Genomic DNA, 26,067 nt, shown 5'->3' with positions numbered 1-26,067 from the left:
CACGCCAATCGATTCAGAATGTGTGAAAACATAAGGGACCAGTCCAATTTTGCCACGAAAGTCCCTCAATTGAGATTAATTTCAAAAATTGGCAAGTTGAGGGACTTAATTGCAAAAAAAATTTGGGGATTTTGCCTAATTTGTGCAATTCGCGCAATTGTGGATGCAATTGACCAAATTGAAGTTCAAAGGGACTGCAATTGAATGTCCAGACTCTAAATGTGCAAAAATTGCAAATAAAAAGACTCAATTGATATTTTTTGTGCAAATTCAACCTTAGGCATTGTGAAGGAATACCTAAAATTGAACTCAATTTTTGATTTTTCTTGAGGTCAATATTAAAAGGGAATTAAAATAAAAATATTGGACATTTTTCTGTATTTTTGCGACCTCGAAAAGTATTTTTTGTGATTTTTTCAAGTATTTTCCTATTTTCGAAAATATTAAAAAATGTGAAAAATATGAAAAATTATTTTTTGTTCCAAATTGGTTCCTTATGCTTGGCCAAGGCTTCCAATGTCGATTTTTTTAATTTTTTTGATTTTTTGTGAATTTTTAATTAATTTGGAAAATAAAACTAAAGGAAAACCGACTAAAAATTCGGGTGTCAACAATGTGCAAGTGGAGAGTTGGTGAGCCTGATCTATCACGCTGCCCATATTTGTCATTGAAGAAATCATGCGCAGACTTCTTTAAAAGACAGACTTCCGCAATTTGCTCGATAATCATGTGTGTATTAAAATGAAGGGATCCAAAAAATATGGTCATCCGTGGAAGATCAAAAGGCATGTGAGCCTCGTTTGCCTTCACACATTATTTTAATCATGGAGAGGAGTACCTTCAGCATTATATAGAGAGGAGGAAATAGCGTGGTTCTATAAATCCAGTGTCCAATTTGTTTTCTTCCTTCCCCTCCTTCCATAATTTTCCCGACAGTTTCCTTCGGAACAAAGCCATGGATCGTCTCAGCAGCTTTGGCGCAACCAAAGAGATACTCCAAGCTCAATCCCACCTCTACAATCTCACCTCCATCTTCGTATCGTCCATGTCTCTCAAATGCGCCGTCCAGCTTTGCATACCGGACGCCATAAACGACCACAAGCGGCCCATCACTCTTCTCGAGCTGGCCTTGGCGCTCCGGATTCACCCGTCGAAAACCACGTGCCTTCACCGCCTCATGCGCGTTTTGGTTCATTTACACAAATTCACTGAGACCCTTGTTCCCAAGCACGGAGGAGGAAGAGAAGAAGTTAAAGCCTCCGTTTTGACACCTTCTTCAAGTTTGCTTTTGAGCGATAAAGCCACGGGGCTCTCGCCGTTCATCGTGGCCATGCTTGATCCGGCTCTCGTAACTCCTTGGCATTTTCTTGGAGATTGGTTCCCAGGGAATCATGAAAACAGTTGCAGCAACAAATTGATCAGCCCTTTCGAGGCTGCACATGGATTGACCCTATGGGACTATGGTAGGAAGAATCCTGAATTTAGTGATGCATTAAGTGGAGCGATGGCCATTGACTCCCAAATGATGAATGTTGTCATGAAGGATTGTAAGCATATCTTTCAAGGGTTGGATACTTTGGTGGACGTCGGAGGCGGCACGGGCACGGTGCTTGATCTCCCACATGTGGTTGCTGGCTTGCCGGAGAGTGAGAATGTGAAGTTTGTTGGCGCTGACGTGTTTGAGTTCATCCCTCCTTGGGATGCCATTTTGCTGAAGGTGCTAAGAATACGTATACGTAGATGTTTATGTTTTCCATGGCTCTTTGTATTTGTTACGCGGAACAAACGATCAAATAATAAATAGACATAACAAGCAAATAAATCAGACACTAGATGTACGTGGTTCGGTTGTAGAGACCTATGTCCACGGGGAAAGCAATAACGAATTTCACTATAGATCAAGCGATATACAGAGATTATAGACCAAACTCAAGTAACTCAAACACTCTCGGTGTTTCCTAGCCCCAATTACATTTAAGAACACACATAATATTTAGTCCCATAATTCATCGTGAAATAATCTCTCAATCTCACAAAAGAATTACACATAAATCTTATATCAGATTTTCTATCGACTACAAACACTCATGGCTCTTCGGTGGATGTAATTTGCGGACAAACTTCGGCTTCATGAACAACACCCACACTAAGACAAAAAACAAGACCCCCCCTCAAGTGCTCACAAAAGCAGCGCTTCAAGACTTCGTACAAATATTACATACGGATCAACCAGCGTGTCCTTGTTCAAGTCTTCGTGAACTTCCCTGCTATCTTTATATATATCTAGAAAGATATAAAAGATAAACAATCCAAAACTGAATCCTTCTGCACAAAAGAAATCCATATATTTTATTCTTTTGATTCTTTCTCTTACCCTTGGCCGAGTCTATCTTGCGTGGGTTGTTGAATAAAACTTGCCTTTAATTTGTAGAAGAAAACCCACCGCCAAGTCCAGAAAGCTAACCGTGGACTTTTCTTGTTTCCTTGTTATCTTCACGAAGCAAACACAGAAACAGTTTCCGCAAGATTTGTCTCCAAACAATATCTAATATTTGGCTTTGAACTTTTATGTACCAAATAATAATTTGAGCCGAGTTTGTTCAACGGACTTAAACCCGAGACATATTATAACAGTATCAATTCCTTGTTCTTTTCATAAGAAATTAATTCGTCAACCAGAATGCTATCCTGTTGTTTGGATAGTTCTCGTCACTCACCATATGAATGACAAGTCGCTTGTAATTCATTAGTTTCTAATGCAGTTGAAACTTGAAAGGACTTGATGTCGAAAGTTTGTTTGAAAAACAAACAAAAAATGTCTTTTCCTTATCATAGGAAAGATGGAAGAGTGCAAGATACTTTATTAGTTAAAGACTATTCTAGTCTTGGTAGGCTAGACCTCACTATACCTGCGTGTAAGTGTGCGATTATTACTTTGCATTTTGCCCGCTTGTGAGATCACCGATAAGAATTGACACTAATCAACAATTATTTTATTATTTTTTGAAATTATTAATTTTAATTTCGAAATTTAATTAATAAATTATGTCCAATGGTTGTAACTTTTCAGACATAACAGTTTCGGACATAAAGAGTTGTGTCTGAATTAATGGTATTTAGACATGAAGAGTTGTATCCGAATTGCTGTTTTTTCAGACATGAAAAGTTGTGTTTTATTAGATACAAAAAGTTGGGTTTTGCTCAGAATAGCATGCAAAGTTGTCTTCTTTTCACTATTCTATATTGAGAGATTCTATTCAATATTATTACTTATTCAACTTTGAGATTTTCGTTTCTTTTCAAAGAGATACAATCTTCTTTTCTAATTGTTTCCCTTTGAAAGTTCTTGAAGAAATATTAGAATCGCTATTTAATATTCTTGGTCGAAACCGTTAGAAATTTAGCGAATGTGATGAACAACGGAATCAAACTCTGAGGCGTGATAGCACACTCTTTAAGAAATTGTTTGTCCCACAATGTTATTAATTGTTTCCGGCAAGATCCTCTAGGATACAATAGGGTTACAACGAGAATATTAGATACCGGTTCTAAAATTTCTCCAAAAACTCTCTAGGAAAATAATCACAAATGAAGGATGCACTTCGCTTGTTTGGAAAGAAACGAAAAATTGAAAAATAGAAGAAGTGATAATGAATAGAATTGTTGAATTTATAAAAGAGAAAAGAACACAATTTTTCATGGCTGAAATTCAGTTTATTCGAATACATGTCTTCGTATCCGAAACTATTTATTTGAACACAACTTTCCCTTGTCCGAAAAGTGTTCTGTCTAAAAAATTGCAATCTTTCGAAGTTCGTAAGAAAATGATATAATATTCAAAATTAATATAATGGAAATTGACAGCAACTCCTACGTAAAGTCGCACTGTTTTGCTTGGACATTGCAATTAAATTATTATTTCAATTTCAAAAATTTGAAAAAATTAATGATAAGTGCGCCTAATAATCACGCATCGCATGTGAGTATAGTATGGTTCAACCCACTTGCCCATTTCTTCTTTCGTAAGACTATAACAGTCTTCTAAATAGTAAAGTGTAAAACAATTTCCCTTCCACCCTATGTAGGATGAAGAAAATGCTCTTTTTGCTTATTTTTCGAACAAATTTCAACAGAAATTCTGTGCCAGTAATCATTATCAATGTTGTGGGATAAATAATATTTCAAAGAGAGTCTTATTACACTTCAGAGTCTTATTTCATTTGTTTCCATTCATACACAATATTTTCCCAACAATTTAAAATATTACAATGTTCAAACGACTAGCTGTTCAAAGACAAACCTATAGATTTTCCTCCTCCACCTTCTGGTGGGACCACAACTTTTCAATTTTTCCTATTTTTACTCCTGTCCATGGGATTGACTTAGTAAGCAGAACAACAAATACTTTGTGTGGATGGGATATACGATGAAGTTTGATTATGTGTAAAGCTCCATTTGTTTAAAAAATAAAATAAATGATTTGTAAAATATGTTCCTAAAAATTATTATTCATATCGCACAAAAAATGATAAAGGATTTTTATTTCATCATCTACGAAAAAATTTACACATAAATTGTTGTTGTTATTGAAAACATTTTCCATTGACTAATTATTTTAAGTGATACAAATGTTTTCCAAATCATTTATTTATCGCGAAACAAATGGAGCCTAAACAATGTAATGTTTTGATCATTGTTTTAACCAGTTCAAGAACTTAGTGAGGTACTTATGGGTCAATATTATTCATCTAAGTTGGAGCTTCAGGTCATTTTCCTATTGAAGTGAAATATCTGGCTTGCCTCCAGCATTAATCCCTGCGTATGCCATTGTTGAAAAAGTTGGAAAATTCATTGCGGTCGCGTTCAAGTACTAATAACACGGCATGAAAGTTAGGTGAGACTTTCAGGTTCGATAAGTCTTCTTCTTTTGCATAGTCTATTCTCATTACTTGGATGTACTCTTTGATGGTGAAATTGATATTACACAATTGGAGCGACGAGGACTGTGTGAAGGTGCTGCGAAAATGCAGAAAAGCGATCGCTGGCAAGAACAATGAGCGAGGGAAGGTGATAATCATAGACATGGTGATAGGTGAGGACAAGGATGATGACGCTGAAGCAACTGCGACGAAGCTCTTCTTCAACATGTTGATGATGACGGTGGTCACCGGAAGAGAGAGGACCAAGAAAGAGTGGGACGAACTTTCTTGGAGGCCAGCTTCAGACAGCACAAGAAAACTATTTCCGGGAACATAGTCATAAAATTTTAGGATTAGAATCATATACGTTACTAAACAGGTTTCTTATTCTTTTTTGTTCCGGGGAACAGAATTAGAGAATCATAATTGTTATTATGCAGGCTCTTAGTGGGTTGGTTGGGATAAGAATTCATGCAATGCGCGACAAAATGACCGTGACTATGATCTAAGAAAAGTTATGGCATTCTATACCTAAGTATCATCGACATCGACACGCGACACTATACGCCGGCATGTCATTTCTAAAAAAAAAACAGAGAATTCTGATATGGTGGGACACATTGTATGTTAAATTATCATATATATATATAAATATCAATGGTGAGTTTCTTCTTCTTCTTCTGTTAGGGATTCACGATTAGCTTTTTTTGTTGGACTGGCAAGGTATATTAATCTTGGGGTGGCTAGATATATGATTTAAGTATACATATTTTTGATAAATTTATATTTTGATCCCTAAATTATTGTAAATGTTTAAAATTGATCTGTGAGTATCGAAATATCGTGTCATGATACTGGACTTACGTGTTACTAGTGTGTCCGGAACGCTAACCACGTGTCGGAGATGACACGAAAGCCCTTTGAGAGTGTTGGAGCTTCCTAGGCCTATAATAGCTTCAAAAGCTCGGTCCTAGAACTATACTATGGCCGCTTGGGGTCGCCCGTACGCAATGGTTTCGGATCTCATAATCCGTTGTTAATGTTTGAGGGCACTATTCTATTTTCAGGTCTAAATTCTATGTTGTTGAGGCCATTTTCTAGTTATTCTAGATTTCTTTACTGCTTAGGTTTGTTTTCTATATGCGTCTCTCGATCTGTTGCAAACTGGGTTTACTTTGCTTTGCCACACCAAAATAGTGCCACTTTCCGCGTGGAAACATAACATATCCCTTCTTTATCCCTAGATCAAAATCAAAAAGGAAAATTTAAATTGATTCTATAAGTTGTTATGATCCAAATAACCTTCTACCAGTTTAATTCGACATCAAAATTGTCACTACAATTTTTCATAGTATTGCTCATAGTAAATAACTAATATTTCTTATAAAAAGTATGGATAATGAAGAAATCATGTCATTAAGGTATAGCTCATAAGTTAGTGTTCTAAATTAAATTATCTTCGCAAACTTGGACTAGACGAATCAACAATTACACAATGCGATTATGGAACAAATTGCAAATGTGACTACTTTTATATGTAACAATAAATTGTAATGAATTGAGAATTGTTAGTCGGAGTTGTTCCAATCGAAAATAGATATTCTAATGGTAAAATCAATCAATTGACTATAAGAAAATCGTGCGTGAATCATTATATAGAGAGGAGGAAATAGCGTGGTTCTATAAATCCAGTGTCCAATTTGTTTTCTTCCTTCCCCTCCTTCCATAATTTTCCCGACAGTTTCCTTCGGAACAAAGCCATGGATCGTCTCAGCAGCTTTGGCGCAACCAAAGAGATACTCCAAGCTCAATCCCACCTCTACAATCTCACCTCCATCTTCGTATCGTCCATGTCTCTCAAATGCGCCGTCCAGCTTTGCATACCGGACGCCATAAACGACCACAAGCGGCCCATCACTCTTCCCGAGCTGGCCTCGGCGCTCCGAATTCACCCGTCAAAAACCACGTGCCTTCTCCGCCTCATGCGCGTTTTGGTTCATTTACACATATTCGCTGAGACCCTTGTTCCCAAGCACGGAGGAGGAGAAGGAGAAGAAGTTAAAGCCTACGTTTTGACGCCTTCTTCAAGTTTGCTTTTGAGCGATAAAGCCACGGGGCTCTCGCCGTACATCGTGGCCATGCTCGATCCGGCTCTCATGGCTCCTTGGCATTTCCTTGGAGATTGGTTCCGAGGGAATCATGAAAACAATTGCAGCAACAAATTGACCAGCCCTTTCGAGGCTGCACATGGATTGACCCTATGGGACTATGGTAGGAAGAATTCTGAATTTGGTGATGCATTCAGTGGAGCGATGGCCATTGACTCCCAAATGATGGATGTTGTCATGAAGGATTGTAAGCATATCTTTCAGGGGTTTGATACTCTGGTGGACGTCGGAGGAGGCACGGGCACAGTTGCGAAGATAATCTCCGAGGCATGTCGAGGATTGAAGTGCACGGTGCTTGATCTCCCGCATGTGGTTGCCGGCTTGCCAGAGAGTGAGAATGTGAAGTTTGTTGGCGGTGATATGTTCGAGTTCATCCCCCCTTCGGATGCTATTTTGCTGAAGGTATGTGCTAAGAATACGTGTACGTGCCATGGCTCTTTGTATCAATTCCTTGTTCTTTTGATAAGAAATTAATTCGTCATCCCAGAATACTATCATGTTGTTTGGACAGTTCTCTTCACTCACCATATGAATGACAAGTCGCTTGTAATTTATTAGTTTCAAACGCAGTTGAAACTTGAAAGGACTTGATGTCGAAAGTTTGTTTGTAAGACAAATAAAAGGGGCTTAAGTATACTACAAGTGTCAAAACTTGTGTACAACGCTCATTTTAGTGTCAAATCTTTCAAAACGATCACTTAAATGCCAAAATTTTTGAAAAACGATAACTTCAGTGCCAAAACTTTCAAAACGATCACTTCGATGCCAACTTTTTTTAAAACGATCATTTAAGTGCCAATTTTTTTAAAAAACAATCGCTTTAGTGTCAATTCCACCGAGCCATGTCAACTCAAATATTAATAAAAAAAACACGTGTCGGATTTCCGGTAAGCCATGTTAGCTGAAATTGGAATTGGCACTGAAGTGATTGTTTTTAAAAAAAGTTGGCACTTAAGTGATCGTTTTTTAAAAAAGTTGGCACTTAAATGATCGTTTTGAAAGTTTTGGCGCTAAAGTGAGCGTCGTACACATGTTTTGGCACTTCTAATGTTCTTTAGCCAATAAAAAGTATCATTTCGTTATCTTACATAGGAAAGATGGGAGAGTACAAAATTCTTTATTAGTTAAACACTATTTTAGTCTTTCAAATGGAGAATTGAATTGACCAGGCTAGACCTCATTATACCCACATGCAAGTGCGCAATTTTTACTTTGCACTTTGCCCACTTTCGTGTGGTCACAAATAAGAATTGGCACTAATCAATAATTATTTTAGTATTTATTATTTTTAGAAACTATAATAATGAATCAACTGTTTAGTCTTAACGAAACAATGTGGCTGTTCACATAGGAGTTACGGTTAATTTTATTAAATTTAATTAATTAATCATGTCCAATGCTTGTAACTTTTCATATATGATAGTTTTGGTTATGGAGAGTTGTGTCTAAATTACAGTTTTTCAGACATGAAAAGTTGTGTTTTATTAGACATAAAAAGTTGTGCTTTGCTCGGAATAGCATGCTAAGTTGTCTTCTTTTCACTATAATATATTGAACAATTCTGATCAATATTCTTACTTCTTCAACTTCCAGATTTTTGTTTCTTTTCAAAGAGATACAATCTTCTTTTCTAGTTGTTTTCCTTTAAGAGTTCTTAGGGAAATATTAAAATTGCTATTTAATATTCTCGGTTGAGACTCTATGCCGGTAACCATTAGCAATGGTATGGGACAAATAATTTCTTAAAGAAAGTTTTATCATGCCTCAGACTCTAATTTCAATTATTCCCATTCGTACACAATATTTTCCCAACACTTTCACATACTACAATGTTCAAACGACCAGCTGTTCAAAGCCAAACCTCTAGATTTTCCTTCTTCACTTTCTGGTCGGACTACAACTCTTCAATTTTCCTATTTTTACTCCTTACCATGGGATGGACTAAATAAAAAACAAGTACTTTGTGTGGATGGGATATATGACAAAGTTTGATTCTGTGTAAAGCTTCGTTTTGTTTCGCAAAAACGAATGATTTGTAAAATATTTTCCTAAAAATTATTGTTCGTATCGCTTACAAAAATGAATGAACAAAATTTTCTTTCATCATTCATGAAAAAATTTACACATAAATTATTGTTGATAATGAAAACATTTTCCATTGACTAATTATTTTAAGCGATACAAATATTTTTCAAATTATTAATTTATTGGGAAACAAACCCGACCGAAATATTACATATATATTTATTTATAAATTACCCAAGTTCTACTTGCGTTTTAACCAGTTCAAGAACTTAGTGAGGTACTTAAGGGTCAATATTATTCATCTAAGTTGGAGCTTCAGGTCATTTTCCTATTGAAGTAAAATATCTAGCTTGCCTCCAGCATTAATCCCTGTGTATGCCATTGTTGAAAATTTTGGAAAATTCATTGCGGTCGCGTTCAAGTACAACTAACACGGCATGAAAGTTAGGTGAGACTTTCGGGTTCGATAAGCTTTCTTCCTTTGCATAGTCTATACTCATTACTTGGATGTACTCTTTGATGGTATAGTCGATATTACACAATTGGAGCGACGCGGACTGTGTGAAGGTGCTACAAAAATGCAGAAAAGCGATCGCTGGCAAGAACAACGAGGGAGGGAAGGTGATAATCATAGACATGGTGATAGGCGATGACAAGGATGACGATGCCGAAGCAACTGCGACGAAGCTCTTCTTCGACATGTTGATGATGACGGTGGTCACCGGAAGAGAGAGGACCGAGAAAGAGTGGGAAGAACTTTTCTTGGAGGCCGGCTTCAGACAGCACAAGATAACTCCTATGTTCGGATTACGGTCTCTCATTGAAGTCTTTCCGTAGGGATTCAAAAATTGTGTCGATTTGCAAGCACCGCTTGTAAATTCATTAAGTACTAAGAAGTTGTACTAATCTTGTTTGATCTTTATAATGACATTTGGTTATGGATATTCGTTATGTCTAAACACATATGTCACTCATCTGATGATACAAGTGTAGAAATTTTTTTTCATTGAAAGTGAATTAACACTGACGCTAAATATTTCGGTGAATTAATTAAACCTATCCGCCTTATCTTCGGCCCCATCTCCTTGAATAATTATTGATCAAAAGATACTTAACAAAGGTGACCTTAATTCGAAGTACGACAAATTTTCGGAGACCGTAAGTCTTCTTTTGTTGCATAACTAATTCAAATAACTTTTTGTGTGAACTTTCCTTTGCAATTGATGCAAACATTCTAAAAAATCAATTCACAAAGCTTTTAGTGCTAAAATTCGTGCAACTTTTCCAAGTGCCTATAAAAAATCACTTGGTGCAAACAATTTTCGGTGAATTAAAATGAACTTATCCTCTTATTTGGGGCCCCGTCTCTTTAAGTAACAATTGGTCAAAAGATACTCATGCGTGAAGCCTTCATTTTCCACGCCTACACGACTAACTCCACACCCTAACTTTAAATGACGTTTTAGTAAACTAGGGTTCTTGCACAACTGAAAAGAAGCATTGTGTGTAGTTTTGATATATTAGTTGATTAAATAATGTGACAAATTGAAGTAGGTCTTTTAACAAGTGAGTCATATTCAAGACTCATCAAATAAATAAGTGATGCGGCACTTTTGTAAGTGGTAATTTTTATCGGTGAGCCCATTTAAGTACCTAAAAATAACTATACCAGATCACTCAATAAACAAATTTAATAGAAATGTCTTTATATGTCTAGCATGATTTTACTCATCATTTACTAATTTTGTAAACTAGAATTAGGAAGCCGTTCAATATTCAATTCGAAAAATTAGTGACATCAGCGTGAATTTGCCGAGGTGATGTTAGCAAAATGTGACTGGGCAAAGGATAGAAAAATGCACATGAACTTTGAAAGGACATATAACAAAAAGTCACAATCCTTTAATCTGTCTCATAGTGGCGTCTTTTTCATCTCTATCTCTAAGCTACCGTTCCCATTTGTCTGCTAGAGAATCCCTTACGATCATATCACTCATGATCGAATAATAAGGTCCATTTTCAATTGTGCTTTTAGGGTATGTACTTGTTAATCGGTTATACCAATGTTCCTAATAATATTGTTTATAAAAACTGTTAGCCTGACAGCCTAACGGTATTATCAGTTATTTATGATCACACGATCTTTTAATCAATTAGTGATTTATACAAAACATACGATAATAGTGTGTTAATTTACGGTTGATATTGTACCGTCTTTAGCAGATCTGTCACAGAAGCATTTTCCATCCATTATAGTCTCTTGCATAAATCAATATATAATCAGTCAACCTGCCTCTCAAGCAAGCAAAAAAGCCATGTCTATCAACTTCGACCATCGAGTTCTCTACAGAACCAGGAATTTGTGCCGCTACTGCCACAACCGAGTCATGCCCGGTTCATCAACTCTCGTTCACGACAGAACCGTGCATCGCCTCAGCCGCTCTCCTGAAGCCAAAGAGATGTTCCAAGCTCAATCCCACCTCTACAACCACACCTTCAACTTCATCTCTTCTATGTCGCTCAAATGCGCAGTCCAACTCCGCATCCCCGACGTCGTTCATGACCACAAGCGACCCATGACCCTATTCGAGCTGGCCTCGGCGCTGCGAATCCACCCGTCCAAATCGACATGTCTTTACCGCCTCATGCGCATTTTGGTTCACTCAGGCATCTTCGCAGAGACCCTCATCCCGAATAACCGTGAAGAAGATAAAGAAAAAATTAAGGGTTATGACTTGACGCCTTCTTCGCGTTTGCTTTTGGTTGATAAAGTCGTGGGGCTCTCGCCGTTCGTCGCGGCCATGCTCGATCCAGCTCTGGTGACTCCTTGGCACTTTCTTGGGGACTGGCTCCAAGGAAATAACGACGACGATTGCAGAGACAAATTAATCAATCCTTTTGAGGCTGCACATGGAGTCGATCTATGGGACTATGGGAGGAAGAATCCTGAATTTGGGAATACATTCAATAGAGCCATGGCCAGTGATTCCCAGATGATGAACTTGGTCATTCAGGATTGTAAAGAGATCTTCGAAGGGTTGAGTTCTTTGGTGGACGTTGGAGGCGGCACGGGTATCGTGGCGAGGATAATCTCCCAGGCGTGTCCGGGGTTGAAGTGCACCGTGCTCGATCTCCCGCAGGTGGTTGCCGGCTTGCGGGAGAGTGAGAATGTGAAGTTTGTTGGTGGTGATATGTTTGAGTCCATTCCTTCTACAGATGCGATTTTACTCAAGGTATGCACTATAGCATTTCACTATTGGCAATTGACTGTGGATCTCAATTTGCCTATCAAGTCAATCGCTTTTTACTTTCCTAACATGGGGCGGTGGATTTTAGAAATTTTTGCCTGCGAGGGTCAATTCATTGTTGTTTGAGCGAATCTCAATCACTAACGATGTTATAGGTCTAACATGGATTCATATTTAATCCAATCGCTTGGACATTAGTAAGTGGAACTTTCTAATGTTAGTCCACAAAGTAAATTACGCATTCATGGACTTTTGACTGTGGACTTAACATTTGTATAGTCTGCTGCATATGTCTATTAATTGTTGGATGCATCAATTATTGATCGTAGATGATATCATGAACACGCTTGGAGCGAAGAGACTGTGTGAAATATGGTGACAGTTACCGAAGAGGTTATAAACCTATTATACCGATGCCAATTTAGTCCTAAACTTCTCGTTTTGGCCAATTCAATTCTAAACCTTTTGACGATTTATCAATGTAGCCCTTTGGCCAATTTTGGCTTAGAATTGTTAACATGGATAATTTTTGCAATTTTTCAAAAAATAAAAAAAGTCTGATTTTTTTTCTCTTTTTCCAATTTTCATTTTCTTTTTTGTTAACCCGGCCATGCCAAGTAAGATTGCCGGCGTACACACTAGTAATTTTCGGTTAAAATTGACTAGAAGCATTACATTGGCAAATTGTCAAAATGTTTAGGACTGCATGATCAAGTTAAAAAGTTTAGGAGTGAATATGCATCTATGCTTGGTAATTCGCATAAAATGTGTGAGTCTAAAAACCTAAACTATTAGATTAAGGTGTGGTTCTACCACTTCCCTTCATTGGTACACTGGACTTTGGTCTAAGTGTAAAGCGTAGAATATGTAATTGGGGAGACAAATAGGGGTTTGAAAGCTTTGAACTCATGATCTTTTACTATGATAATATGAGACTTATTGAAATTATTATCAATTTTTTTAAGAGGTTAAGCTGTTCAATAGAAACGTTCATTAATAAATAAATATTTTAGCAAAAGGGTGTGTCAGAGATTGAAGTTTGCGACATTCGGTCTAATACCATGTCAAATAAATCATTTTCTTCAAAATTTTAAGGCCATAACATACTTTAAACAGAAAAATTGACATTGGAGAGCTTCACTCTCCGTTGGGACATTAATATACTTTCGACATTCCACAGTGAAAAATTTTTCTATCGCGCAGTCAAACAGATTTTTGGTGTCACATTGACGAACGTCCCCCTTCATATGCACTAGCTGGATTCTAAAACCTTTAAGACAAGTCGCTAAATATTTGAAAAGTCTTCTTCTGCTGCACATGTTTTACCAAACGGATGCACCATTCGCTGGTCGCAGTTGACGTTGCACGCTTGGAGTGACGAGGACTGTGTGAAGGTGCTGAGAAAATGCAGAGAAGCGATCGGTGATAGAAAGAACAACGAGCAAGGGAAGGTAATAATCATGGACATGTGATAAGTGAGACCGAGGACGATGCTCAAGAAGAAACCGCGACGAAGCTCTTCTTCGACGTGCTGATGATGACGGTGGCCACGGGAAGAGAGAGGACCGAGAGAGAGTGGGAAAAGCTTTTCTTGGAGGCCGGTTTCAGACAGTACAAGATAACTCCCATGTTTGGTTTGAGGTCTCTCATTGAAGTTTTTCCTTAGGGAGCAATTCCCTTTAAATTGAAGGATGGAGATCTGTTCTGTATTATTGTTAATCCATGAATGCGTTTGTTTGGAGGAAAAATTCATGAAAAGGGAAAACAATTTTCGGTAAATCCTTTTCTAGAAAAACGATTTACTTTTCTTTGTCTGATGATATGTGAACGAAAACGTTTTATGGTGCTTGGATCTTATTTGGAAAATGATTCAATCTCATGACTCTTTATTTTAAGCAAAAAAATAAAAATCATATTTCTAATTTTTTTTATTTGTTCATCTTTTCTTTTTTTTTCTTCTTCCTTCACTACAATGGTCTACGGCAGCCACGGGCGAGCTTGAGCTTGTTGGATCTAGCGATCCTCCAAGTTGCCTTCACCGGCGACCTCAAGCTCACCCGTGGCCGGTGGGCCATTACAGTGGAGGAAGGAAAAAACAAAGAAAGATTGAAAAGAAAAGAAAAGAAAAAGATAATAAATAAAATAAAATCAAAAAATACAATATTATAAAAAAAATTAAAAAAGAGAGGAACAAATATGGAGTGTTTTTACCTCTTCAAATTTATGAATTCAATTTTTTAATTGTATACATGAATTTCCTATTGACCGAAAATTCTTTTTATAGACTAAGTTATAGAAGGTGGAACAAATGAGTGAAAGTCCAGAAAACTAATTACAGGAAAACAATTTCCCTGAAATAAACGCACCATATATGCCGGTTTGAAAATCCCATTTTAGTTGTACACGAACACAAGTTTCTAAATTAGCTTATTAAACGATGTCTTAAATCTCAAATAGTCTTTTCAACAAACGGGTCATAAAAAAATATGTAATTATAACCTGCAACTCGTTAATTTGGGAAAATACAGAAAGCATACTCAATCTTTCATGGGGAAATAGCCATAAAAATCCTAAAATTATATCAACTGTGATACATTTACTCTGAATTTTTTTTTACATCAAAAATCCAAAATTATGCCCACTATCCCTAAATTTTTTCTTGTGAGATAGAAAACCCCAAACATATACCTATGCGACATATTTACCTTTTGTCAAGGTTCTGTGATATGATTTTTTAGCCAAAACAACATTGTTTTTATTGCACTTAAGCCACGAAGGTGCCATTTCAACACCAGCTTTCCGAGTCCATGTAGGAAAATTTTTAAGATGGCACTTTGACGGAGTGTAAATATGTCACACAGGTACAAGTTAGGAATTTTTTATGTCATAGAAAATAGTTCATGATAAATATGTCTATAGTTATAAGTGCATATTTGCAGCTTGAGCTTTTACTGTAAGTTTCACTCTGCACCTTGCCTCATTCCACATTCTAAATTAACCAACACACTCAGTAGCCCCAACTGAACTCAACTTAAACCCTATCGATCTCTATCACCACTGATTGTCGATGGCCATAGCTGCGCCAGTCTCCAACCCTATCACCATTCGTCGGAGCTTCCCTGTTCCTGTGCTGCCATCATCATGGTTTATGTGTCCATTTCCTCTCTCCTCTAGTTCTCCGTCTTTAGTGCGCATCTCTCTCTCTCTCTCTCTCTCTCTCTCTCTCTCTCTCTCTCTCTCTCTCTCTCTCTCTCTCTATATATATATATATATATGATTAAGACAGATGCTAAAGTTGGGATTTTTCTTAACATTGAGCCTTTAGACCAAGCCGTTGAGTTATCATCTTGTGCTTCGAAACAGCAAATGGGATTAGAGTTGGATAAGGCTGATCCGCGTCCTAATACATAGGCAGCTAACTGGGAGATCGGTTGTAAGTGGATTGGGATTTTATGTCGTTTGTAAGTACAAAAGGTTGTATTTTTTTGCATTCGAGTTAGACAGCAGAGTAATAAATCGACAAGCTGGGGTCAGATAGGGCCTTAAAGGTAGGCCTAACTATATAATCATTGTGGCTTAGGCCAGTTTAACTAATTATTTCAAACAGTTCAAGCTCTTAGTTTTACAATAATATTTTTAAATAATTTATTTTTCACGAAACAAACGGAGGTTAGATATAAATATGCGAAGTGTCTATATTTGTGTCTTCCCAATCAGAATACTGTTAGAGAACGAAAAAAAATATTGTCCATTACAGAAAGCATTAGAATAATAAAAGTACATGCATCTAAGAAATCCTACGAAAATTATAATATGAAAAATCAGCAGCAGAACATTGGAACTTGCTTAAAGAAAGTAAGTGTGGGCTCCAATCTATTTGGGCTTTGTTTCAGTGTTTCGGTGGGCTAGGGGCCTAGGAGGTCCCTGGATCTCTGGGCCCAGCCATGGGGTTATAGGATATTTTATGTGGGTACAGACTACAGTGCCCTTTATTATTCCATTATAATTCTCTTCTTTATACTATCCTATTCTATACCAATAAAATATTACCATCATACTATAACCTATAAAGGCCTGAACTAGAAATTACTTCTAAGCAATTATAGATAGAGATGCAAAGCACTAAAAAAACATCTCTTAGGTGACCATTGCATTTAGGGGTGCGCATGACCCCAACGTAGAACTTGAAACCAGGCCATGGAGAACCCGTCCGGTTTCAAGTTTCACGGTTTGCATGGTAAGTTTCAAGTTTCAAAAGTTGAGGAACTTGTTTTGATAGATAGGTTTCAGGTTTAGATATATGGAATTAAGAACTTATAACAAGTTTTTGTGTTTTTCATGGTATATGTTTTTGAGCGATCCCGCGGTATTTTTATTATTTAATGATGAATGTGTAATCTGGAATCACTAGTATGATTTTCCATTTCGGGCGATTTTTATGATTAAAATTTTTACTTTGTCCATGTTTTATATTTATTGGTATGTCTAAATATGAGTTATTGCCGATCGATTATAATAACAAGTGATGGTCATTTAAAGGTGACGATTCACTATAATAGTTCAATTAAAAACATAAGTAGAACTTGAGTGGACCTTACACCCGACTCCGAAACCCGTGACAAGGTAGCTTCAAGGTTTCAGGTTTCAAAAAATGAGAAACTTGCTCCGATAAGTAAATTTCAAGTTTCAAATTGAAGTTGTACGGAATCTGAAATCACTCACTTCTAATTGCCAACTTACTCTGTAGCATTTGCTCTTCCTTTCTTCTTGTTGGGAGTAAATCTCAACACCTTTTTGCCCAAAAAATTAAAAACCTTAACATCTTCCAAAGTTGATGTTTCTGGACAAGAACGAAATCAACATCAGAAACCAAAGTCACATGTGGATTCGAATAACATTCAAAGTCACATCCATGCCAAACAAGCACACGAATACGAAACGTCTCCCCAATGTCATGAACACCATTGGAGTTTCAGATCGTTGACGCCTAAATTTTGATTAATCTATTTTTTGCATAAAAATTATAAAAAATCATCTCACATATTTATTTTTAGCGTACATTGCATTGGCATATAATCGGGCAAGCAGAACACTTAATTTAGCATGCGTCTAGACTAGGCACGGGATGGAAAAATACATCGAGAAGATTTGAAACTTCAAGGACTGTATTGCAAATACTTAAAATTTCAGGGACCGTATTGCAAATACTTGGAACTTCGTAGACTGTATTGCAAATACCAAAAGAAGATGAAGAAGGGAAGATGATGAAGGGAAGATAATGAAAAGAAGATGAAGAAGATGAAGATGGAAGGTGAAGAAATGAAGGTGAAGAATGAAGGATGAAGAACTTTGCCTATAAAAGAGAGAGCTCTTGAGAAGAGTTTTAAAAGGGGGAAGTGGAAGAGAATTGAGAGAGAGAGTAGAAGAGAATTGAGAGAGTTTTTTTAGGAAGAGTGGAAGAGAATTGAGAGAGTTTTGAGAGAGTTTTTGAGAGGAATTTTTAGAGAGGAAAAAGAGAGTTCTTGAGAAAAATCAGAAGAGAAAATTCGAGAGTGAAGAAAAGTGTTTTAGTCGAGCATCATCTTCGACGAGTCCCGACACATATTTCGCCCCTCGCAACCCAACAACGCCATTGCTTGCCATTTTCGACGACAGCCGCGTTTTTCCAGCTCCGAGATCTTGAAGGGAACTATAACGTGTATGTGAGTAAGATTTTGTGTAATAGAAGGTAATCCTTTCCATCTCGATCTACAAAAATGTAATCGTTTGGTGTGAACATTCGTTTGTTTATTTTAGACATGCCACGTGTTCCAAATTTTAGCATTATTACATGTTAATTTATTTTTATAAATACTCGTGACTCGGATGCGTTTTCTTTCTTTCTAAATCACCCATGGTGTATATCGTACAAAGTTCAACGTTTTACATCCCCATAAAAAAGAAGAAAAAACCAAAAAAATTGCATCTTTGAATTTCAAGTAAAATCCATCAAAATTGCCAAATCAAATATTTTTCATGAAAATGGTACCGAAAGGGCGTTAGAGTAATCTAGCGTAACCAAATCCCCGAATTCAAAATCTCCGGTTCGCGGAAATAAGATAGTTTTCTCCCGCTATTTTATTTAGGTTTCTAATCAACCTACCGAAAATGATTAGTGGCGACTCCAAATTCAAAACACGTTGCATGTTAATTATTTGAACCTTAAGTTGCGATTTGGTATGGACTTGGGAGAGTCCGAGTTAGGTTAGTTAATTAATTAATCTGATAATCCATTAGCCTGGAATTTAACTTGTTTATTTTTCTAGGTCGCGACAGCTTGGCGACTCAGCTGGGGACCCAAAGAGGACTTAGGCCAAATAATTTCATGAAAAAGAAATCACTTGATTTGGTAAACTTTGATTGAATTCTCATTCTTAGGTGTTAAATGTTTTTGCAGATGGGGAGTTATAAGGGGAGGAGTGATCGGCTAACCCTTTGTTTTGCGTGCTTGGTGAATTGGAATTGTGATTTAACTTTTGAATCATTGAAGCGGTGTTTGCCTTTAATTGTTGTGCATGATTTATCGTATTTGCACTACACTGCACACAACCCGTGACCGGACCTAGGTCACACTAATAGTTTTAAGATGGTATTTAGATGGTTCTTTAACCTTGGCGGTAAGGTTTCGCTAAAGGTTATCCCATCTGGATCCCGAAAAATTTTTCAAAAAAATGGCTCAAGAGTTGTTCTCATGCACGTGAGGCTACGATGCATGATAATTGCCCTTGTCGACCGAACCAAGCCAAAGTGATTGGACCCGACTAGTCATGACTATTGTACGCGAGGTTGCGACTAGTCATGATGATCGTGCCCGAGGTTGCGACATGTCGTTTCGTTCATCATTTCACTTTGCAAAAGTCTTTTGGATAGATAGAATAAGATTTAAACTCACAATTCATGCGCATGTCTTTGTGATTGGCATTTTCTTCGTATGAGAGGTAATTTCTTGTCTCTTGTACCCTATTATCTCATTTTTATTTTGGGCCGGTCCATGGTTTAGGTTGATTGTTTAGAAGTTTCATTGTCTTATTTCCAATTTCGCACTTTGCTTCCGCAGCTTTTACAATTTCATCGGTTGTCCTCAATTCTGATTTGGCTTATTCCTGTTGTGCGATTTTTACTAAATTCTACGATCGAGCTTTGAGTAAGTGCCAAACACGAAAGTTGTAGACCTATGTTTCAACTAATATCTTGCAAAATTTCAGAATTAAATTCATAATTTAAGATGGCCCTTCGTTTTTTCAACAACATGCGGTTATAACAGTTTTTTGAACATGATTTTTTTGGAAAGACACATTAAACTGATTTGATCCGCGCATTTCTAGTCCGATTGGCCAACATAAAAGTTGTTCATCATCTTCTCAACTACAAGCTCGTAAAATTTGGACATGTTTTGATCAACGTACGAATTAATACGAATTTTTTCGTAAAAGCGGACAAACTGAAAATTACATGTTTCAATCCTTTGATCATAATCACTTTGTTCATTTGAGTCTAGAGGGATGCCATGGGCCGGCTCGCTATTCTTGCTCCCTATACTAATTTTGGGTTTGTTACTGTGTACAGGTAATTTATCACGGATCCTCCACATATTACTCGATCGATCGCAAAGAGGATGGCCGACATCAACGCTACCGTCGGTGCTGCCCTAGACGAGAAACTTGGCTCCTTGACCGAGCGCTTTGAAGGGATGATGTCCCGAAAGATGGAAGAAATGATGGCCGCCTTCACCGCCAAACTTCAATCATCCGCCGCCAGCCCGCCGCTAATCATTCCTGCTCGAATTCCTCCCCGCGGATAACTCCGATAAAGCCCCGGGAAGTTGCTCCCTATCAGATAATGCCGCTGGAAGATGTGATCATCACAAGCATGAACTCGAGCACGCCACCCGTAGTCCCAATCCCTCAAGTCAGCCCTATGACATCCGGATTGAATGGTGATGCGGCCAAGCTGTTGGCCCAAATGGAACAGAGGGTCCGAGAGGTTGAGGGGACTCACAACATACCCCGGATTGACCTATCTATCTTTTCAAAGGTCACAAAGCCGGAGAAGTTCAAGATGCCCGACTTCGAGAAGTATGATGGGACTTCCAACCCGGTTCAGCATGTCCGAAGCTGTCACAAATGTCAGATTCATGGTGACAAGATTAATGTCCCTCCAAACGAGTTGCATCGCTTATCCGAACCATGGCCGTTTTCTATGTGGGGCATTGATGTTATCGGCCCTATCAACCCTAAAGCATCCAATGGCCATCGATTCATCTTGGTGGCGATTGACTATTTCTCCAAATGGATCGAAGCCGCATCCTATTTAGCGGTCACGGCACGAAATATCGTGAATTTTATCCGTCGGGATATCATTGCTCGATACGGTTCACCTGAAGCTATAATCACCGACAATGGCTCGAACTTAAACAACAAGCTAATGGACGAATTGTTCAAGATCAAGCATCCGAACTCTTCCCTATATCGTCCTCGGATGAATGGAGCAAGAGAAGCCGCCAATAAGAACATCAAGAAAATCTTAGCGAAGACGGCTGAAAATTATCGCGATTGGCATGAGAGGTTGCCATTTGCACTTATGGCGTATCGGACCTCGATCCGGACATCTACCGGGGCAACCCCGTATTCTCTTGTATATGGAATGGAGGCTGTTCTACCGGTTGAAGTGGAAATTCCTTCCTTACGTATACTGTCTCAAGCTATGCTGACGGAAGCTGAATGGATCCAGCAGAGGGCGAGCCAATTGAATCCGATCGATGAAAAGAGACTTAAGGTTATATGTCATGGCCGGTGTTATCAGCAGAGGGTTGCTAATTCATTCAACAAAAAAGTTCGGCCTCGATATTTTCGGATCAATGACCTGGTCTTGCGAAAATTGTTGCCAATGGTCCCACTCCCGGAAGGGAAGTTCGCTCCAAACTATGGTGGTCCATATATAGTAAAGAAGGTGCTCCCTGGTGGTGCTTTGATTCTAGCCGAGATGGATGGTCGTGTCTTTACCAATCCAGTCAATTCTGATGCTGTAAAAAAATATTATACTTGATTTACTCTCATGTTTTCATAATCGAGTTATAATATTAAGACAGATTCGCGAGTTGTTCACATTCGGGCATTCGTTTGTTGAGAGATTATTTCAAATGGGGGTTTCTCTGGCCCAATTGAATTGATCATCGGGAGCGTGAGATTTACATATCCACAAAGTAAAGGGGTTATCTTGCAAAAAAATATGACGACCAAGATAAAATCTGTCAAAGATATGGAAGAAGGAATAATGCGAAAGCGAAATGCAAATCGAAAAAACTTGCATTTATTCCATCCATCGGGAAACCTTACAAACAGATCATCGGGGTGGGAACGTAAAGCCAAACCGAGCCCTAATGAGCATCACAAAGGAGTTTAACCGACTCTCCATACGGTTGATGCTCCGCCTACACCGATCGCTTCGAGAATCGAGATCCGCCAGCTTAAAGAGGAGGAGTTCACATTTCTCTTTAAGCTTGGCCACCCTGTCCTCGTGATACTCGGCAGAAGATTCCAAGTCATGGATCAGCATTCTCCCGCGGGCTATATCCAGGGTCAGATCGTCCAGCCTTTCTTCCAGCCATGTGCATTGGAACTTCAAAACGATATCGAGCGGATCGCGCTCGAAGATGGTCCGGGACATGGCCAAACGTTCCACCAAGTTCCCCCTCTCACGAATCAGCAGCGAGACTTGTTCATTACCATAGTCAAGGGCCTTCTTATGATTGTCGGCTACAAGACCGGCCAACACCAAGCTGTCCGACCGATCCCGATAGCGAGCTCTCACAAGATGAGTCAAAGTAACATCTTGATGAGCAAGATGGTAAGCCTCCAGGAAGTTAGTGAAGAGGGTAGGGAAGATCCTATATTCCTTTTCTAACTCGGTACCTTGAATAGAAACGGTGTCCATATCCGTAAACATGAGACGGATTTCGGTTTCGACCTCCGGATGGTTGGCTATATAAGAGTAGCCCCGGCCTAAGAGATTATAAAGTTTCTCCCATTTGGCCAAAACTTCAGCCGAGAAGACGCGTGCGGGGAGGGAGGCCATTGTTGCTGAAGCTGCTAAAAAAGAGTGGATGCGAAAGAGTGCTTAGAAGATTGGAGATGAAGATATGAAAGCGATAATCGTCTCGGCGTTAAATCCTAATTTAAAGGGCAGAAAAAGTCATAGCAATAATTATTGTGGGGGCTGAGTTAATTATCCGGGTAAAACTACAGACGTTTCGTCCGTGAATCACGGATCTACCATCTCGAGGCTCACGAAATTCGAAAAGTTGCGAAATGACTTAAAGGTTCCGCCATATTAAAAGAGGGACAAGCATACTGCAGAAAAGATTTGAGGGTCCCACCATGTTAGAAGGAAATGAAGGACCTCCGTAGCCGTGATCCGAAGCAAGTTATTATGGGTCTTCAAACAACGATTGTTGGTGTTTAGTCCAAGACAGAATCGGTTGATCGTTGGAATGGCCAGCAAGAGAGGTGGAACCAATCTCGCATGAATACTTCTTTGATTCCATGTATAGTTCCCCTGCGTGGGATATTTTTTTTACTTTCTAGCTGTCTAGAATTTGCCTAGAGTTAAAGGGCGAATTTTCTCCTCCCTTATCAAATGCGTGAGTTCCTTGTTAAGCTAGGCCCGTAGAAAATCAATTTGTGGACGACGCCCCTGAACGCCCGTAAAGAGAGATTCCGAATAGCCTTACTTGGGAGAATACGAGTAAAAGGCCAAGCGGACTCAAAGATGGGTAACTCCGTATCGTCCCAATTGGCTCTCAATCATTTCAAACTCTGATTTAAGCTTATTTCATTCTCGACGGGAGATTGCCAACTGTTTTGAGAACAATATAGCAAAAGCGAACCAACCGTGGACGCCAACATCACCACAGCCTAGTGGTTGGGGGAATGACAATGGTCCGAGGCGTTCCGGGTTCGATCCCGGGATTTGGCATCAATGTACAAAGATTAATAAAAACCTTTTTGCTTCGCAGTTCAATGACCGATTGAAACTCAGCCCAGATGGTTACAAAACCGGAGAGATAACATCCCGGCCATACAATCCGATCCAGATGAGTTGATCTTTTCAATTCAAAGTTCACAAGAAATTCGTACAAGGGTAAAGCGGTATCGTTTCAACTCGTTTAGGACATGAGAACGTACATTGATGCTTTCCCTTTTGATTTTTACAGGGGTCACCTCTTTCCGGATAGGGAAGTATCCATTCTCCCCGAAAAATTAATGAAATAAGAAATTCCTGAAGCCTTTGACAATCTCATGTCTCGAACCGGATAATGAAGTTTTTGCAACTCATTTGCATGAGCAGGGGCAACTCGCGATCCACGCCCCTAAGAAGTTTCTTATGTGCTTGCGAATTCTGTCCACCAAGATAAAAAGTTGTTGCATTTTATATGCTCAAAAACACTCATACATTGCAAAGTTTGCGCATGACTGTTCCTCATGTTTAATTTACCAACTCTGAATAAGGAATATGAACTACATAAGATACATCGAATGTATGGAATGGGGCAGGGCAGAATGATGAAAGGCAATCCTTTCCCAAACACGTCCAATTTTTTCAGGCGAGATGAACGGTGGCAAAATTCCGCATTCCCCGAGGTAAAGAGTTTTCTCGCGAAAGGTACGATAGCCGAAATGACAGAGGCATTCAGTTCTCTATCCCAAACACTACGGGTGATCCATTGATTACCCCTTTTGAGCGGTGGTTTCATTTCTTTACCCCATCAAGAACCACCCCACATCGGGGTCCAGACGATTTAATTCTAGCAGCAACACGAGGTAAATGGTTAGAAATTTTCTTGCTCGGACTAACATTAATCTTCGGGTGTTTCTTTGCATTTATACTCGAATTTTAATTCAAGTGCCTTAGGATGATGAAGAGCATTCACTTCTCTATCCTATACACTTCATTCTTTGCATAGCCCACTTGAGCCTGCAAATTCATTTCTTAAACCCCTGTTGGTGATCATTTGCTCATTCCAAAGGCGAAGATAGCATTTTCCCAAGGATTAGAATTGGAGATGGTCGGGTCAACAGAGAATTCCCGAATGGACTCATTTCTTGTATGCTAGATTTTTTATGTTTACATAATTTTTCTTTGTAAATGTTTATGTTTGTTGTAATTCCTGGTTCAAAATCATGGGATTGTAAAAAAAGGAGAGGCAAACTCAGCTTAAAGGAGAAGGGCCCGCTCTCGAAAAAAAAAAAAAACAACAAAAAAAAAGTAAAATAAAGAGATGTCGAAGAGCTCTCAAAGAAAAAGGAAAAGAAATCTCTTCTCGAAAAAAAAAAAAGAAGAAAAAAAGAAAAATGAGAGTCGGGAGTAAGAAAAGCAAAGGCCGATCTCATACGAAAATTTCAAGCATAGGAAAAGCAAAGTGCCTACCAAAAGTAAGGCCAATGCACATTCATTTGTAAAGTACTTCTGAATTTTGAATGTACGTTTTTGCCTGTTAAGTTGTAAATTCCATGTACATGTTTGCATTGTGTCTCTTGCAAATCCTCGACAAACACTTGTTGTGAAGAAGACTCCCCAAGAAATCAGTTTGTAAAGTGCAATTTTCAGTAGAAAACTACCATCCCTCATTCAATGATGGTATTCTTTACGAAGACATTTCCAGAAGACCAAGATCGGTGACTAGTCGGCGATGATCACCAACGTCAAGCCCCTTCTCATTTAATTTCTGAGCCAAAACGAGCCTTTTCGTTCCTCGGTCCCCAATCCTAGCCTACGTTATAACCCTCCAAAGTCTCTTCCGATTAGGGCACTTGAGTTAACGTAGAGTTAAATGATTTTAAGCATCACTCGAAGAAGTTCGAGCAAGATTATTTTTCTCTCATTTTTGCAGGATTCTTGACTTGTAAATCCGGAGCAAATGATGAAGAAATTCATTTCAGCAGCCTTGACTCAATTGGAGTCCCCTTTGTAAACCTTTGACCTAGCTCTCATTATGGTCCTAATCAAGACCTCCGGATCGACTCGGTCGTATCAATTGCGAGATTACTTGGATCCTTATCGAATGCGATGATGGAAAGATTGAGTGATTTCTCTTGAATCCTGCAGACAGGATAAATAGCTTTTCTCGAGAGTGAGAGAAAGCCCTTTCGGACCGAAGTCCCCCCATTCAGCTCACATTCGAGGTATTCGTAATGTGAGAACCTCCCTGGACAAAATTGGTAATGCAAACTTGACAGAATGGTTATGCATGAACCATAGTATGAGTGATTGCATTATACTCATTGTTGAATATGTTTGTGTGTGTTACCTCTGACATTCTATGATAGGTAATACATTCCCGATGTTCGAGTTCCCTCCCAAGGTCTCGAAATTCATCCAAGGATTATTGAATGAGCAAGTTTTGCTGGCAAATGCCTACCAGGTACGATACAAAGAATCGCTTCGTTCCTTGATTAATCGTTTGGAGAACCCGGGTAAGTTTTCCCGAACCCCTTTTCAAATTAACAACTCTTCTCATGATAGTTGTTATGATTCAATTCGGGCAATATGCCCCTTTTGTACTTATCGATTCCATTCGATGGTGCTCCTATCAAATATTGTTCAATTCGGGCAATATGCCTCTTCCGTCAAGTCGTGTAGACATATGCACCGGCGATCTTGACATCTTAT

General features: G+C 38.5%; 2 protein-coding genes and 1 pseudogene across 2 annotated transcripts; all 3 read left to right on the top strand.

Moving 5' to 3' along the window:
- Window positions 1-840: 840 nt before the first annotated feature.
- On the top strand, window positions 841-5,256 carry LOC115731659 (probable O-methyltransferase 3). The gene is made up of 2 exons (XM_030662333.2): window positions 841-1,712; window positions 4,970-5,256. Exons 1-2 carry the CDS (start codon window positions 956-958, stop codon window positions 5,254-5,256), a joined length of 1,044 nt encoding a protein of 347 aa, XP_030518193.2. The 5' UTR covers window positions 841-955.
- A 1,331-nt stretch (window positions 5,257-6,587) lies between these two features.
- LOC115756643 (probable O-methyltransferase 3) lies at window positions 6,588-10,071 on the top strand. The gene is made up of 2 exons (XM_030696504.2): window positions 6,588-7,489; window positions 9,641-10,071. The coding sequence occupies exons 1-2, from the start codon at window positions 6,680-6,682 to the stop codon at window positions 9,947-9,949; spliced, it is 1,119 nt and encodes a 372-aa protein (XP_030552364.1). The 5' UTR covers window positions 6,588-6,679; the 3' UTR covers window positions 9,950-10,071.
- A 1,297-nt stretch (window positions 10,072-11,368) lies between these two features.
- On the top strand, window positions 11,369-14,203 carry LOC115756642 (annotated as a pseudogene).
- Window positions 14,204-26,067: the final 11,864 nt, after the last annotated feature.

Source organism: Rhodamnia argentea, chromosome 3 (genome assembly GCF_020921035.1).
Source record: "Rhodamnia argentea isolate NSW1041297 chromosome 3, ASM2092103v1, whole genome shotgun sequence".
Classification (NCBI taxonomy): domain Eukaryota; kingdom Viridiplantae; phylum Streptophyta; class Magnoliopsida; order Myrtales; family Myrtaceae; genus Rhodamnia; species Rhodamnia argentea.
Note: the sequence above shows the minus strand (reverse complement) of the source record. Positions and strands in the feature narration are given on the sequence as shown.

Coding starts and splice junctions, on each gene's coding strand:
- LOC115731659 (XM_030662333.2), top strand. CDS start 956: ATGGATCGTCTCAGCAGCTTTGGCGCAACCAAAGAGATACTCCAAGCT. Junction 1,713..4,969: donor TCCTTGGGATGCCATTTTGC/TGAAGGTGCTAA, acceptor ACTCTTTGATGG/TGAAATTGATATTACACAAT.
- LOC115756643 (XM_030696504.2), top strand. CDS start 6,680: ATGGATCGTCTCAGCAGCTTTGGCGCAACCAAAGAGATACTCCAAGCT. Junction 7,490..9,640: donor CGGATGCTATTTTGCTGAAG/GTATGTGCTAAG, acceptor TTGATGGTATAG/TCGATATTACACAATTGGAG.